Source organism: Macaca nemestrina, chromosome 17 (assembly GCF_043159975.1).
Source record: "Macaca nemestrina isolate mMacNem1 chromosome 17, mMacNem.hap1, whole genome shotgun sequence".
In the NCBI taxonomy this organism is placed as follows: domain Eukaryota; kingdom Metazoa; phylum Chordata; class Mammalia; order Primates; family Cercopithecidae; genus Macaca; species Macaca nemestrina.
In genome coordinates, this window is record NC_092141.1 from 76,928,239 (window position 1) to 76,944,917 (window position 16,679).

Here is a 16,679-nt window from a genome sequence, read left to right on the forward strand (position 1 = left end):
ATTACCAATTTAGTTTACTAAAACCCTAAAACTGTAAAAATTACCTTTATTCACAGGAATTTGATGTCTCAGATTTCCGTAAGATCGTAGAATTGAACTTGTTTTTTAGAAGAGGCCTCAGCTGCCTGATTATCATTTTTCAAAATCTTAGATTCAGGCCAGGCCACCAGGTGCAGTGGTTCATGCCTGTAATCCCAGCACTTTGGGAGGCCAAGGCAGGTGTATTACTTGGGAGTTCTAGACTACCCTGGCTAATATGGTGAAACCCCGTCTCTACTAAAAATACAAAATTTACTGGGTGTGCTGGCACACACCTGTGATCCCAGCTACTCAGTAGGCTAAGGCAGGAGAATGGTTTAAACCCAGGAGGCAGAGGTTACAGTGATCCAAGGTTGCACCACTGCACTCTAACCTGGACGACAAAGCAAGACTGTCTCAAAAAAAAAAAAAAAAAAAAATTCAGGCCAGCCGCAGTGGCTTGCACCTATAATCCCAGTGCTTTGAGAGGCTAAGGCAGGAGGATCACTTGAGGCCAGAGGATCACTTGAGCCCAGGAGTTCAAGGCCAACCTGGGCAACATAGCAAGACCCCATGTCTACAAAAAAGTTTAAAAAATTAACCAGGCGTGTTGCCACGTGGTGCTACTTGGGGGTCTGAAGCAGGAGGATTGCTTGATGCCAGGAGTTTGAGGTTGCAGTGAGCTACAATTGTGCTGTTGCACTCGAGCATGGATGACAGAGCAAGACTCAATCTCTTAAAAAAAAAAATCTTAAATTCAGTACTAATTCACTTCTTGAGGAGTCGTGTATCTGGTAACCTTAGCATTGTTGCACGTAAGAGAAAACCAGAAAGGAAGTGATAGAGGCTTCCAAAACACTGTCACATAAATGAGGTTTTTTTGTGGGGGTTGGGAGGTTGTTTTTTTTGTTTCTGTTTTTGTTTTGTTGAGATGGAATCTCGCTCTGTTGCCAGGCTGGAGTGCAGTAGCGTATCTCGGCTCACTGCAACCTCCGCCTCCCGGGTTCTAGCAATTCTTCTGCCTCAGCCTCCCAAGTAGCTGGCACTACAGGTGCATGCCACCATGCCCAGCTAATTTTTGCATTTTTTGTAGAGATGGGGTTTCACCATGTTGGCCAGGATGGTCTCGATCTCTTTACCTCAAGTGATCTGCCTGCCTTGGCCTTCCAAAGTGCTGGGATTACAGGTGTGAGTCACTGCTCCCAGCCAAATTTTGTCACTCTTGGTTCAGTTGTCACTGACCACTTTTTAAAATTCTGTAGTGTTTTAAAACAAATCCCAGAAATTATGTTTCACCAGAAGTTCAGTATATATCGCTACATAGACATTTTTTCCATAACCATCATGTCATTATCACACTCAACAAATTAACTATAATTAATAAATTAATCATCTGATTTTCAGTCCATATTCCACTTGCCCTAGTTGTCTTAGAGGTACCTTTTTACTGTTAGCAGTAAACCAGGTCCAGGCAAGGCCACACATTGCATTTCATGATTTTTCTTCAGTCTTTTATTCTGTTATATAAACTTCAAGGAGTCCAAGAACCATTGAAATAGATTACAAAAGTTTATATACATACTTTTTTCCTTGGTAGAGGATCATAGTATTTATCCATTTCTAATAGGGTTCTGTGACACAAAGTATGTTAGAAACCACTAATGTGGACTTTCTGGAATCATCGAACAGATTGTGATAATCCTTTATACACGAGTTTTCTTTCATTATATTTTTGTGTGTGTGTGACAGAGTCTCACTCTGTCAGCCAGGCTGGAGTGCAGTGGCACCATCTCAGCTCACTGCAAACTCCACCTCCCAGGTTCAAGCAGTTCTCCTGCTTCAGCCTCCCAAGTATCTGGGACTACAGGCTTGTACCACCACGCCTGGCTAATTTTTGTATTTTTAGTAGAGATGGCGTTTCACCTTGCTGGGCTGGTGTTGAACTCCTGGCCTCAAGTGATCTGCCTGCCTCAGCCTCCCAAAGTGCTGGGATTACAGGCATGAGCCACCACACCCACCCAAATTTTATCACTTTTGTTTCAGTTATCACCACTTTTTTTATTTATTTTATTTTTTATTTATTTATTTATTTTTTTTGAGACTGAGTCTGGCTCTGTCGCCCAGGCTGGAGTGCAGTGGCCGGATCTCAGCTCACTGCAAGCTCCGCCTCCCGGGTTTACGCCATTCTCCTGCCTCAGCCTCCCGAGTAGCTGGGACCACAGGCTCCCGCCACCTCGCCCGGCTAGTTTTTTTGTATTTTTTAGTAGAGACGGGGTTTCACCGTGTTAGCCAGGATGGTCTCGATCTCCTGACCTTGTGATCCGCCCGTCTCAGCCTCCCAAAGTGCTGGGATTACAGGCTTGAGCCACCGCGCCCGGCTAATCACCACTTTTTTTTTGTTGAGATGGAGTCTCATTCTGTCACCCAGGCTGGAGTGCAGTGGTACGATCTCAGTTCACTGCAACCTCCACTTCCCAGGTTTCAGCGATTCTCCTGCCTCATCCTCCTGAGTAGGGATCACAGGTGTGCACCACCATGCCTGGCTAATTTTTCTATTTTTAATAGAGACGGGGTTTCACCATGTTGGCTAGGCTAGTCTTGAACTCCTTGTCCTCAAGTGATCCACCTGCCTTTGCCTCCCAAAGTGCTAGGATTACAGGCATGAGCTACCACACCCATCCAAATTTTATCACTCTTGTTTCAGTTGTCACTGACCGCTTATTTTTTTTAAGACGTAGTCTCGTTCTGTCACCCAGGCTGGAGTGCAGTGGCGTGACCTCAGCTCGCTGCAGCCTCCGCCTCCTAGGTTCAAGCAATTCTCCTGCCTCAGCTTCCTGAGTAGCTGGGATCACAGGTGCGCACCACCACGCCCAGATAATTTTTGTATTTTTAGTAGAGATGGGGTTTCACCATGTTAGCCAGGCGGGTCTGAAACTCCTGACCTCAGGTGATCCACCCACCTCTGCCCCGCATAGTGCTGGGATTATAGGCATGAGTCACCATGCCAGCCTGTAGCATTAATGTTTATCTTGTAGCTATGTTACTGAATTAACAATTTTTTTTTTTTTGGACGCAGAGCCTCACTCTGTCACCCAGGCTGGAGTAGAGTGGCATGAGCCTCTGCACCAGGTCCACTTTTTTTTTTTTTTTTTTTTTTTAATCCTGCAGTGTTTTAAAACAAATTTCATAAATCATGTTTCACCAAAAATGTTTGTACAAAGTTTTCTGAAATGTCTGAAATTCAGTCATTCTTTCTATGTTTTAGGTCAGCCAGGCATATAGGATTATATGGTACCTTATACTCAATAAGACCTTTGTCCTTTTTTTTTTTTTTTAATGAAAAAATGAAACATAACTTGCTGGAAAATACTTGTTTGTTTTCACTAAACTTGACATATTAAAGTACTAATACTGGAAATAACGTTAATTATGCTATACACGGTTCTTTTTAGCCAAAAATAATATGGATGAAAATATGGATGAGTCAGATAAAAGAAAATGTTCACGAAGTCCCAAAAAAATAAAAACAGAGCCTGATTCTGAAAAAGATGAGGTAAAAGATTCAGATGCTGCAAAAGGAGCAGACCAAAGTGAAATGGATATCTCAAAGATTACTGAGAAGAAGGACCAAGGTAAGGAGAGTCAGCTGTGGAGGGCAGCCTGGGGGTGATAAGAATGCAGTGGATCGGGGTCCCACCACAGGAAAGGTACTGCGTTGTGTTTTCTTGATAATAGCTTTATTAAAATGTAATTCATATCCCATACAATTCACCCAATTAAAGTGTAAATTCAGTGGTTTTTAGTATAGTCACAAAGTTCAACCATTATCACGTCAATCTTAGAAAATTTTCATAACCTTGAAAAGAAGCCTCATTCATACCCATTAGCAGTTACTTACCAATCCTTCCCCAAAGTGCCGCCAGCTTAGCGGTCTACTTTCTGTCTCTCTGGATTTGCCTATTTTGGACAGTCCATAGAAATGGAATCAGGCAATATGTGGTCCTTTGTGGCTGGCTTCATCCACTTAGCATGTTTTTAAGGTTCATCCATGTTGTAGCATGTATCAGTACTTTCTTTCTGTTTCTGAATGATACTCTGTATGGATATGCCACATTTTGTTATCCATTCATCAGTTGATGGACATTGGGCCGTTTCCTCTTTTGGCTATTATGAATAATGGTGCTATGAACATTCATGCAGAAGTTTTTTGTGGCCAAGCGTTTTCACTTCTCTTGGAGATATACCTAGAAATGGAATTACTGGATCATATGGTAACTCTGTTTAACCTTTTGAGGAACTACATTGTCTTTTGTAACGAGTCATTTTTTAAAAAACTAAATAAGCTAAATAATGCATGTGGCTAGAGATACGTTATAACTGTAAAAGTCTATACAAAATATTACATGAAGGTACTAGCGTGTGCAGTAGCCTGCCACATACTAAGTACTTTTTCATTATGGCATTCCATCGTTTTTAGATACTAAGGATCAGAATATTTAATTATTTTGGGGATGTATGTCTCATAAAGTTCAACACTATCTATTGACCAGGAACTTTGAAATATATGTTTAAACTCTAGAGAGAAAATGAGAAAAATAGATACTTTAATATTTTTGGCTAGGCACAGTGGCTCATGCCTGTAATCTCAGCACTTTGGGAGGCTGAGTTGGGCGGATCACCTGAGGTCAGGAGTTCAAGACCAGCCTGGCCAACATCGTGAAACCATGTCTCTACTGAAAATTCAAAAACTAGCCAGGCATGGTGTCACATGCCTGTAATCCCGGCTACTCGGGAAGCTGAGGCATGAGAATTGCTTGAACCCAGGAGGCGGAGGTTGCAGTGAACTGTGATCACACCGCTGCACTCCAGCCTGGGCAACAGAGTGAGACTCCATCTCAAAAAAAAAAAAAAAGTATAAATTCCTCCTTTCAGAGTAAAAGTTACATTTCTATAAATGTCTTTGTTTCACAGATGTGAAGGAGCTTTTAGATTCTGACAGTGATAAACCCTGCAAGGAAGAACCAATGGAAATAGACGATGACATGAAAACAGAGTCACATGTAAATTGTCAGGAGAGTTCTCAAGTAGATGTGGTCAATGTTAGTGAGGGTTTTCATCTAAGGACTAGTTACAAAAAGAAAACAAAATCATCCAAACTAGATGGACTTCTTGAAAGGAGAATTAAACAGTTTACACTGGAAGAAAAACAGCGCCTCGAAAAAATCAAGTTGGAGGGTGGAATTAAGGGTATAGGAAAGACTTCTACAAATTCTTCAAAAAATCTCTCTGAATCACCAGTAATAACAAAAGCAAAAGAAGGGTGTCAGAGTGACTCGATGCGACAAGAACAGAGCCCGAATGCAAATAATGATCGACCTGAGGACTTGATTCAGGGATGTTCAGAAAGTGATTCCTCAGTTCTTGGAATGAGTGATCCTAGTCGTACCACCAACAAACTTTATCCAAAAGATCAAGTGTTAGATGATGTCTCCTTTCGGAGCCCAGAAACAAACTGTCAGAAACAAAATTCCGTTGAAAATGACATAGAAGAAAATGTCTCTGACCCTGCCAGTAAAGGCCAGGAACCCAGTAAGAGTAGAACAAAAGGAAGTGATATTTTCATTGATGACTCTAAACTAGCCAATGCAGGTGATATTGGTTCTTTGATCTATAGGAACAAAAAACTGCTCATACAGGAGGAAAACGACACCATCGTTTCTTCTTCCAAGAGTGCTTTACATTCATCAGTGCCTAAAAGTACCAATGACAGAGATGCCACACCTCTGTCAAAAGCAATGGACTTTGAAGGAAAACTGGGATGTGACTCTGAATCTAATAGCACTTTGGAAAATAGTTCTGATACTGTGTCTATTCACGATAGCAGTGAAGAAGATATGATTGTTCAGAATAGCAATGAAAGTATTTCTGAACAGTTCAGAACTCAAGAACAAGGTATTGAAGGCTTGGAGCCATTAAAATGTGAATTGGTTTCTGATAAGTCCACTGGAAACTGTGAGGACAGACTGCTGGGTAAGGTAACTGAAGCAAATGGTAAAAAAACAAGTCAGCAGAAGAAATTAGAGGAGAGATCAGTTAATAAATGTAGTGATCAAATAAAGCTAAAAAATACTACTGACAAAAAGAATAATGAAAATCGAGAGTCTGAAAAGAAAGGACAGAGAACAAGTACATTTCAAATAAATGGAAAAGATAATAAACCCAAGATATATTTGAAAGGTGAATGCTTGAAAGAAATTTCTGAGAGTAAAGTAGTAAGTGGTAATGTTGAACCAAAGGTTAATAATATAAATAAAATAATCCCTGAGAATGATATTAAATCATTGACTGTTAAAGAATCTGCTGTAAGGCCGTTCATTAATGGTGATGTCATCATGGAAGATTTTAATGAAAGAAACAGCTCCGAAACAAAATCACATTTACTGAGTTCTTCAGATGCTGAAGGTAACTACCGAGATAGCCTTGAGACCCTGCCATCAACCAAAGAGTCTGACGGTACACAGACGACCACACCTTCACCATCTTGTCCAGAAAGCAATTCAGTTAATCAGGTAGAAGATATGGAAATAGAAACCTCAGAAGTTAAGAAAGGTAGTTCATCACCTGTTACTTCTGGAGAGGAATCTAATCTCAGTAATGACTTTATTGATGAAAATGGTCTGCCTGTCAACAAAAATGAAAATGTCAATGGAGAATCTAAAAGAAAAACCGTCATCACAGAAGTCACTACGATGACTTCCACTGTGGCCACAGAATCAAAAACTGTGATCAAGGTAGAAAAAGGCGATAAGCAAACTGTGGTTTCTTCCACAGAAAATTGTGCGAAATCCACTGTCACAACCACCACTACAACGGTGACCAAGCTTTCCACACCTTCCACAGGCAGCAGTGTGGACATCATCTCTGTAAAGGAGCAGAGCAAAACTGTGGTCACCACGACAGTGACAGACTCCCTGACCACCACAGGAGGCACGCTGGTTACATCTATGACTGTAAGCAAAGAGTATTCCACACGAGACAAAGTGAAACTGATGAAATTTTCAAGACCAAAGAAGACTCGCTCAGGTACAGCCCTGCCATCCTATAGAAAATTTGTTACCAAGAGCAGCAAGAAGAGCATTTTTGTTTTGCCTAACGATGACTTAAAAAAGTTGGCCAGAAAAGGAGGAATCCGAGAGGTCCCTTATTTTAATTACAATGCAAAACCTGCTTTGGATATATGGCCATATCCTTCTCCTAGACCAACCTTTGGCATCACTTGGAGGTATGTACTTTAAAATGTATTTGGGGAGGGAGAAAATTTTTGAAAGAATTATCTCACAAGAATATCTCATTTTTTAAAAATGAGATAATAGAGATAAGACAGGAAACATATTAATGGCTAAAGATAGTAATGGAAACAGGATACAGAAAGCTTCAAAATTGGCCAACTGGTATGTACTAAAGTTTTTGTAGGGAAAAATGTTTAAAGACTTAAAATTTAAGAGAATGTTTTAAAATGATACTCAGTTTTAACTTTCATAAGACAAAAGGAACGTGTCAGATGTGATTGTTTTTGTGGTCTGATTTTCTGAGTTACTGCTCTGGGAACAAGATAATCACCAACTTTCTGGAATGTTTGTATTTTATTAGGTAATTCGTAAAAAATAAGACATAAAGAAACATGCCTGTAAATTTCATAAAGCTTATCCTAATGTGAAAATCTTCCTAATGTAGCTTATTTGCATGATAAACATTTGTTTTGGAGTTCTCTGTTATTTACGTATGAATAGGTAGTCTCTAAGATTCCTGAGAAATTTTTTTAAACCCAGAAAGAGTCCTAATTTAAACTTTTCTGGGCACTTTAGGTTTAGGGGATGCGTCCTAAATAGATAGTGTTGGTACTTGTAAAATCATGTAGTTCGATGTTGGGAAGGGATCTTAGAACTTCTTATGTTTTGTAAATGTACAGTGATTTGCCTGTGGCTACAGAGACACAGGAATAGTGCCCGGTTTTCCTAAATCCCAGTCTAGTACTTTATCTGCTATATCACATTTCACTTATTTGTCCTTGCTTTCTCCTTTTTCATGTCCTTGTCTTTATCTTTTCACCCCTGTAATTGAGAAGGATGGAACATAAACATTGAAAACATGAGAGTTCTGGGAACATCTTTAGAAATCAGAATCGGTCATAGTTGCAGTTAGATTTTGCTAGGATCCTCAAATTATTTCAGCGAGTTACGGAGCCGTTTTCATTTCCCCTTAGGCTTCGTTTTTGTGTGTCTTTTAATATTTTTCCAATTTCTTTAAAAATCACACTTTTTTGATTTCCTTTATATTACAATCAGCTAGTATTAGAAAAAAAAGTAAGTACTCTCTATGAAGGAATTCATTTATTAATACAACCAGTCATAGTTTGTTTGACCAAGTTTTTTATAACTCATCTTTTGATTTGAAATAAAATATCATCACTCCATTACACATTCAATAGAGACAGCTGAAAAGTACAATTTCTCTGCAGGGCCTGCAATGAAGGATTTGCAGAATCCTGCAGGGAATCAAGGAACTCTTCATTACAATTCATGGATTTATAGGATTACTCTGCACTTTTCTGCTTTCTTCATTGAGAGCGGTCCCAAAATGTGTCCTTGACTGTCCTGCAGGTAACTTCTTTCCCACTGGAAAAGTTACTGTGTACAAATACTTTAATTATAAAGTGACCTGGCAGTTGTGGAGGCCGACCTTTCTGCTCTTTGTATTCTGAAACGGAGGGTAGGCTCAACTGGGAAGCACTCTTCTCTGAACGCTCCAGCAGAGTTAGGCACCGGTCCTGATCAAATGTTGCTCGGGGCCCTGTTCTGCACAGCTGAATTTCAGGAGCTGAATTTCATGTCTTAGTGTGCACGATGGCGCAGTTTGTATTACTTGATTTCACATTTTTTAGTGGAAGGAAATACCTTCCATTAAACATTATACATTTTAAATCGATACTGCCTTCAAATGTATGCTAACATCTTAATTTGCTAAAACAAATTTGAGAGAAGCATAATCCTTTCTGTCTAATGGAGGCATGGGTAAATATGTAAATTGATCATGACTTTAGAATGCATTTTTAAAAAGCATATTGCTGTAAAAAGCCATGAACGTTAAATGCATTTTTATACTAACACTTGAATAGAATACATCTGATGGTTAGGAGTTAAGAATGCCAAAGATGCATGTGTGATCTTTGTTATTAATGAGCAATGTTGGAAAACTTGTCTCATAGACTCAATAGGGCCTCTTTTTCCCTCCATACCATCCATTCCCTTATGCCCATCCTCCCAGGCCCTGATTCTGTGCTTCATTGTCACGTTGAACTGATAGTTGTCCTCCACAGTGCTGCCAGAGATTCTCCTAAAATGCCCCTCTATCCTGTGAATAGTCTGACTGAGCTAAGGGACTTGCTAACTACTGCAGCAAGGAGCGGGGAAAGCATTTGTCACCTGTAGATCACATTCATGGAAAGTACTTCCCTTTACAACCCATCCAGTACTGGATAAATCTCAGAGGACTTAATATACATACCCTTTAATGCTCTTCTTTAATCTTTTAATTTGGTACAGCGCATTCTGGCTTCTGCCTTTCTCTCTCATGCCACCTTCATCTCTTTCTGTACCTCCACACCCCTTCCCTCCAGTCATAAAACACTGGATGTGGTCTCTGAGAAGAAATGTGTACTCCTGCACACTATTCTCTTTAGTGTATTTGTGCCCTTTACCTTTGATCAGCAACTCCCATGCTCTTAACTTGTCCTTTGAGACTCCAGCAAAGCTGTGATCCTCATTCCCGAGCCAACTCATATGTCCCTCCATTGTCCTTTCCTCTCTCAGCTCTGAGAACACAGACAGATTCTAGTTCACCTCTGTGTCCCCAACTCCTGTCACATAGTCTAACACATAGAAGATGCTCAAGTATTTTTTGAATGAATGCTTGAATGAGCAGACTTGCCATGCATGTGGTGTGTTCCTCCCCGGTGTTATTTCCATTTTAAAATAAGGATACTTTAAAGTCATTGTTTGACCACAGAGAATGAGGATGAACTTTTCCTTCCAAATAAATGTTTATTTGCTTTCTCCTATGACATTAAAGATCTCTAGGAATTACTATGGGGTATGGTCTGAAAGGGACAGACACTTTCCCCCTCTTGGGACATCCCTGCAGTAGTTAATATTTCCCCTCTTGATTTCCCCCTGACCTGCTCTGTCCGGGTGAGAAGACTCATAGTGCAATAACACAGCAGAGAGAGTAATGGTGTCACAAGTGGATATGGGAAGTTCAGAAGCTGCAGCAACTTTTTGGCTAGAGCTTTCCCTCTCACAGTGTTCATTTTTCCAACTGAATACTGTCAATAGAAAGCACTGCTTTCTACGCAGAAAGGGCGGGCACGGTGGCTCATGCCTCCTGTAATCCCAGCAGTTTGGGAGGCCAAGGCAGGTGGATCACCTGAGGTCAGGAGTTCGAGACCAGCCTGGCCAATGTGATGAAATCCTGTCTTTACTAAATATACAAAAATTAGCCGGGCGTAGTGGCGGTCGCCTGTAATCCCAGCTACTCAGGAGACTGAGGCAGGAGAATCGCTTGAACCCGGTAGGTGCAGGTTGCAATGAGCCGAGATTGCGCCATTGCACTCCAGCCTGGAGCAAAACTCCATCTCAAAAAAATAATATACAAAAATTAGCTGGATGTTTGGGTGGGCGCCCGTAATCCCGGCTACTCTGGAGGCTGAGGCAGGAGAATCACTTGAACCGGGAGGCAAAGGTTTCAGTGAGCCAAGATCACTGTACTTCATTCCAGCCTGGGCAACAGAGCAATACTCTGTCTCTGGGGAAAAAAAAAAAAAAAAAGGGCATTGCCTTTTGCATGCAGAATTTTTGAGATTTACCGTCCACATATATTAGAAGAGGACATTATTTTTATTTTATAGGCTTTGTCTACACCATAATCAACCACTAAGTTCATTTAAATATAGTGAAAATGTCAACAAAGTATTCATTTACACAAAAATATAATGAATTCCATTTTAGGACATGATATTTAATGCAGTTAAGTAAATTTATTTTGAAATACATTTTGAGTATTTTTAAAGAATGTCTAAAACGTTTAATAACTCCATACACAATGTTTAGAAACAAACATGAACACAGAGAGATTTGTCTGTTGATAAGTAATACGGTCTTGTCCTTTCTCTCTCTTTTTTTTTTTTTTTTTTTTTTGAGATAGAGTCTCGCACTGCTGCCCAAGGTGGAGTGCAGTGGAGCGTTATCGGCTCACTGCAACCTCCGCCCTCTGAGTTCAAGCGATTCTCCTGCCTTGGCCTCCCAAGTAGCTGAGATTACAGGCGCCCGCCACCATGCCCAGCTAATTTTTTGTATTTTTTTTTTTTTTTTTTTTGAGACGGAGTCTAGCTCTGTCGCCCAGGCTGGAGTGCAGTGGCCAGATCTCAGCTCCCTGCAAGCTCCGCCTCCCGGGTTCCCGCCATTCTCCTGGCTCAGCCTCCCGAGTAGCTGGGACTACAGGCGACTGCCACCTCGCCCGGCTAGTTTTTTGTATTTTTTAGTAGAGACGGGGTTTCACCGTGTTAACCAGGATGGTCTCGATCTGCTGACCTTGTGATCCGCCCGTCTCGGCCTCCCAAAGTGCTGGGATTACAGGCTTGAGCCACCGCGCCCGGCAATTTTTTGTATTTTTAGTAGAGATGGGGTTTCACTATGTTGGCCAGGCTGGTCTCAAACTCCTGACCTCGTGATCCACCCACCTCGGCCTCCCAGAGTGCTGGGATTATAGGTGTGAGCCACTGCGCCCAGCTGGTAATTGTCCTTTTTCTAATATTTTATTATTCATTGTAGAATTCAAAAACTACACTAATGCTGTTAAAGTTTTATTAGTATTAGCTTTATTCATCATCCAGTTGTTCATGTTTTGAAGAACCACCATTTGGATGCAGAATGTTTTTGTCCATTTAGAAAGGTCTTACTAGATTTGTAAGATGTTTTGGGTTTAATTTAATTAAATTAATTTATTTATTTATTTATTTTGAGATGGAGTTTCACTCTTATCACCCAGGCTGGAGTGCAATGGTGTGATCTTGGCTCACTGCAACCTCTGCCTTCTGGGTTCAATTGATTCTTCTGCCTCCAGCCTCTCAAGTAGCTGGGATTACAGGCGTGCACCACCATGCCCAACTAAGTTTTGTATTTTTAGTAGAGATGGGGTTTTGCCATATTGGTCAGGTTGGTCTTGAACTCCTGACCTCAGGTGATCTGCCCGCCTCGGCCTCGCAGAGTGTTGGGATTACAGGCGTGAGCCACCACATCTGACCTCATTTTATTCTTTTAGAAAATTTAAACATTTTCAGGTTTTTTGTTTTTGTAAAAGTTAGGATTTTTCCTTCAAAACTCCTTTATCACATTTAATAACAATTATCTATTTCTCTATATTTGGTCCTCAAAATTTTCCTAACAGATATTTTGGAATTAGGTTAAATTTATAAAATCTTCATGAATTTTTGCCTTACCAACCTTACAATGAAACATTCTCATTTTATAAATTTATATGGCATTTAAAATGGATATCGACCCTTTTTAAAAAAAGTTAGGTACCTGTTATGCCTGTGAACAAAGAAGTTTTTCTTTTAAAGGACATATAATACCAAAGTCTTACAAAACCATATTATAAATACTGAAGTCCTAATGAGTACAAGAAACACAACCCTTCAGTTTAGTAGAGTGAATATGAATGTGTATGTCTGTGTGTATACATAAAGATATATATATATGGATTTCTTTGGTTTTCCTTTCAGGTATAGACTTCAGACTGTAAAGTCCTTAGCTGGAGTGAGCCTGATGTTACGGTTACTGTGGGCAAGTTTGAGATGGGATGACATGGCGGCCAAGGCTCCTCCAGGAGGAGGGACTACACGGACAGGTAAGGGGAAGGGGAGTTATTTTCTAATTTAAGTTTAAAAGCCAAAATCACAGGCCAGGCATGGTGGCTCATGCCTGTAATCCCAACACTTTGGGAGGCCGAGGTGGGCGGATCACAAGGTCAAGAGATCGAAACCATCCTGGCCAACGTGGTGAAACCCCGTCTCTACTAAAAATAGAAAAATTAGCTGGGCGTGGGTCCCAGCTACTTGGGAGGGTGAGGCAGAAGAATCACTTGAACCCAGGAGGCAGAGGTTGCAGGGAGCTGAGATTGCGTCTCTGCACTCCAGCCTGGCAACAGAGCGAGACTCCATCTCAAAAAACTTTTAACAAAAAGCTAAAATGACTTGCCTATTCACTTAATTTTAAGTATCTCTGTTTTCTTATTAAAATATAATGTACTGGGCACGGTGGCTCACGCTTGTAATCCCAGCACTTTGGGAGGCTGAGGCGGGCAAATCACAAGGTCAGGCAATCGAGACCATCCTGGCTACCACGGTGAAACCCCGTCTCTACGAAAAATACAAAAAATTAGCCAGGCATGGTGGTGGGTGCCTGTAGTCCCAGCTACTCAGGAGAATGGCATGAACCCGGGAGGTGGAGCTTACAGTGAGCGAAGATCGCGCCACTGCACTCCAGCCTGGGTGACAGAGGGAGACTGTCTCAAAAAATAAAAAATAAAAATAAAATAATAATAATAAAATATAATGCTTGTATTTTAAAAATACAGTTTTGGCCATGTGTGGTAGCTCTCACCTGTAATCCTAGCACTTTGGGAGGCCAAGGTAGGAGGATCACTTGAGGCCAGGAGTTTGTGACCAGGCTGGGCAACATAATGAGACCTTGTCTCTACAAAACTCTAATTAAAAAAGAAAAAAAAATCAACTAGGCCTGGTGACAGGTGTCTATAGTCCCTGCCACTTGGGAGGCTGGGGCCTGGAGGATTGCTTGAGCCAGGAGTTCAAGGTCGCAGTGACTGTGGTCCACCAATGTCCTCCAGTCTGGATAACAGAGCAGAACGCTGTCTCAAAAAAAAAATTGTTTTCACATACAGCTTTGTTGAAGTTTGGCACATGCTATAAAATCCTAGGGGCCAGGAGGGAAAGTTCAGATTATAAAATGAGTCACTTATGTGTGAACCAGTCTACATTTTTTAAAAGATATTTATTATTGTTTAATTAAAAATTTAAGACTTCTGGAGGCCTGTGCTTGCTGCTTCTGTCCTAGGCTTTTTATTGTTTTGATTGAGTATTTCCACCAGGAGCTCAGCTCTACCCAGCAGCATTTTGTTTCATTTAGAAATTTGCAGTGAGGAAGAAGCTCGGTATTGTTGCAGTCTAGCAGTGATCCTGTTAGATGTTAGTGATCCTGTTAATTAGTCAGATGTTTCCAAAAGTTTATTCCATGTGTGTCTTTTTGAAAGCACCAGATGTACCTTTTTAGTCTCTGAGTATTTCAGTTGGTTATTAATACTATGTGAATTAAATCACCATAGAAACATCCGAAACTGAAATCACAACAACAGAAATAATTAAGAGGAGAGATGTTGGTCCTTACGGCATTCGATCTGAATATTGTATCAGGAAAATCATTTGTCCCATTGGAGTTCCAGAAACACCAAAAGGTAAGGAATAGAAGGAATTATATTCTTTCATTATTAACCTGTTAGCCATGTATTTTATGAATTGAAATTTGATATTTTTTTCTTCTCTCTGTTCACCTTTTAAAAAAGAAATTTTTTACAACTGCCAAATTTTGGAAATGATATTAAAGTAATAAACATAGGAAGATTCTGGTAGACACACATTGATGCCTATAAGCCTTGTTCCAAGCACAGCAAAGGGCTATAATAATACCTCTTGTAGTTAAGATGTGAGACATTGCCTGACCACAGACCAGCAGCTCCTAGAGAGCAGCCATCTCGTCTGTCTGGTTTGTTCAAGTCCTGGTAACTAGTACCGAGTCTAATATGTAAGTGGGTCAATAAAGATTTCTTAAGGATTAAAACTATTGTGAAATACTTCAGTGCTCAAGCTAGAGATAATCTAAGAGGCATAAAGAGTTACTCAAGAAATGTTTATAGAGCACCAATACAATACGCACTGGGTGGCAAATACATAGAAGAATGAGATTTGGCCCCTAATCTCAAGGAAGCAAAGAAAAGCTTATAGTATTATAATATCAGTGTTATATGTGTTGCAATAAGATAAGAGAGTAATGTTGGAAAAGAAGATTAACACTATTTTATAGATAATTATGAATGCTTAGAAAATTCATGAGAATTAAAAGTATTAGCACTAATAGGAGTTCATTGTAGTATCCAAATTGAAAATATATAAAGTCCATGTTATTTTATGTAAACAATAAAAATATTTAGGAGAAAACCTAGTAAGAAATGTATAAAAAGGCCAGGTTCAGTGGCTCACACCTGTAATTCCAGGACATTGGGAGGCCAAGATAGGTGGATTACTTGAGCCCAGGAGTTCAAGCCCAGCCTAGACAAGGTAGTGAAACCCCATCCCTACAAAATATACAAAAGTTACAAAAATACTGGTAACGTGCATGCCTGTAATCCCAGCTACTCAGGAGGCTGAGGCCCGAGAATCGCTTGAGCCTGGGAGGTGGAGGTTGCAGTGAGCTGAGATCGCACCACTTCACTCCAGTCTGGGCAACAGATTGAGACTCCATGTCAAAAAAAAGAAAAGAAAAGAAATACAGGCCGGGCATGTGGCTCAAGCTTATAGTCCCAGCACTTTAGGAGGCTGAGGCAGGCACTTCACTTGAGATCAGGAGTTTGAGACCAGCCTGGCCAGCATAGCAAAACTGCGTCTCTACTGAAAATACCAAAAATTAGCCGGGTATGGTGGTGCACACTTGTAGTCCCAGCTACTTGGAAGGGTGAAGTGGGAGAATCACTTATACCCAGAAGGCAGAAGTTGCAGTTAGCCAAGATTGTGCCCCTGCATTCTAGCGTGGGCAACAGAGTGAGACACTGTCTCCAAATAAATAAATAAATAAAAAGATAATGTCCTTAGATAGAAACATAGTGTTTTTATAAAAGTTACTTCTCCCCAAATGTATACACTTAATTTTTGAAACTTGATTAAATTAACTTGGGAGTTCTTGGAGAATAACCTTTTTGAAAAGAGCACTAATGAAGCAACACCTGTTCCTAGTGGATGGTAAATTTTAGCTTAATTAAAACAGCAGCCAGGCGCAGTGGCTCACGCCTGTAATTCCATCACTTTGGGAGGCCGAGGCGGGCGGGTCATTTGAGGTCAGGAGTTCAAGACCAGCCTGGCCAACATGGTGAAATCCGTCTCTACTGAAAATACAAAAATTAGCTGGATGTGGTATTACACACCTGTAGTCCCAGCTACTTGGGAGGCTGAGGCATGAGAATTGGTAAACCCAGGATGGGGGTATTGCAGTGAGCTGAGTTCACACCACTATACTCCAGCCTGGGCAACAGAGTGAGATTCTGTCTCCAAAAAAAAAAAAAAATCACAAGGTCATCCTGGCACAGAAAGAGCTCTGTTGATGGTCAGAGAAACAGATGGAAGATGTCCCTGACAGGCCTTCAGTCTCCTTGACCCCACAGCCTTTGATGCAAACCACTGCAGCCCCCTAAAATCACTTTTCTTTGATTTGTATCCCTTTGTACGATTCAGGTCCTGCTACCATTTCTGTTTCCTTCTG

At 40.7% G+C, this 16,679-nt stretch overlaps 1 protein-coding gene across 11 annotated transcripts in view; it reads left to right on the top strand.

Moving 5' to 3' along the window:
- The window catches only part of LOC105469038 (bromodomain PHD finger transcription factor), a 144,135-nt gene that overhangs the window by 72,294 nt on the left and 55,162 nt on the right, over positions 1-16,679 (top strand). For all 11 annotated transcript variants that reach the window (XM_011719582.3, XM_011719584.3, XM_011719587.3 and 8 more), the window contains 4 exons: positions 3,471-3,650; positions 4,990-7,300; positions 12,857-12,981; positions 14,476-14,604. In XM_011719582.3, the coding sequence (XP_011717884.2) occupies positions 3,471-3,650; positions 4,990-7,300; positions 12,857-12,981; positions 14,476-14,604 (2,745 nt within the window). The remainder of the gene's footprint in view (positions 1-3,470; positions 3,651-4,989; positions 7,301-12,856; positions 12,982-14,475; positions 14,605-16,679) is intronic.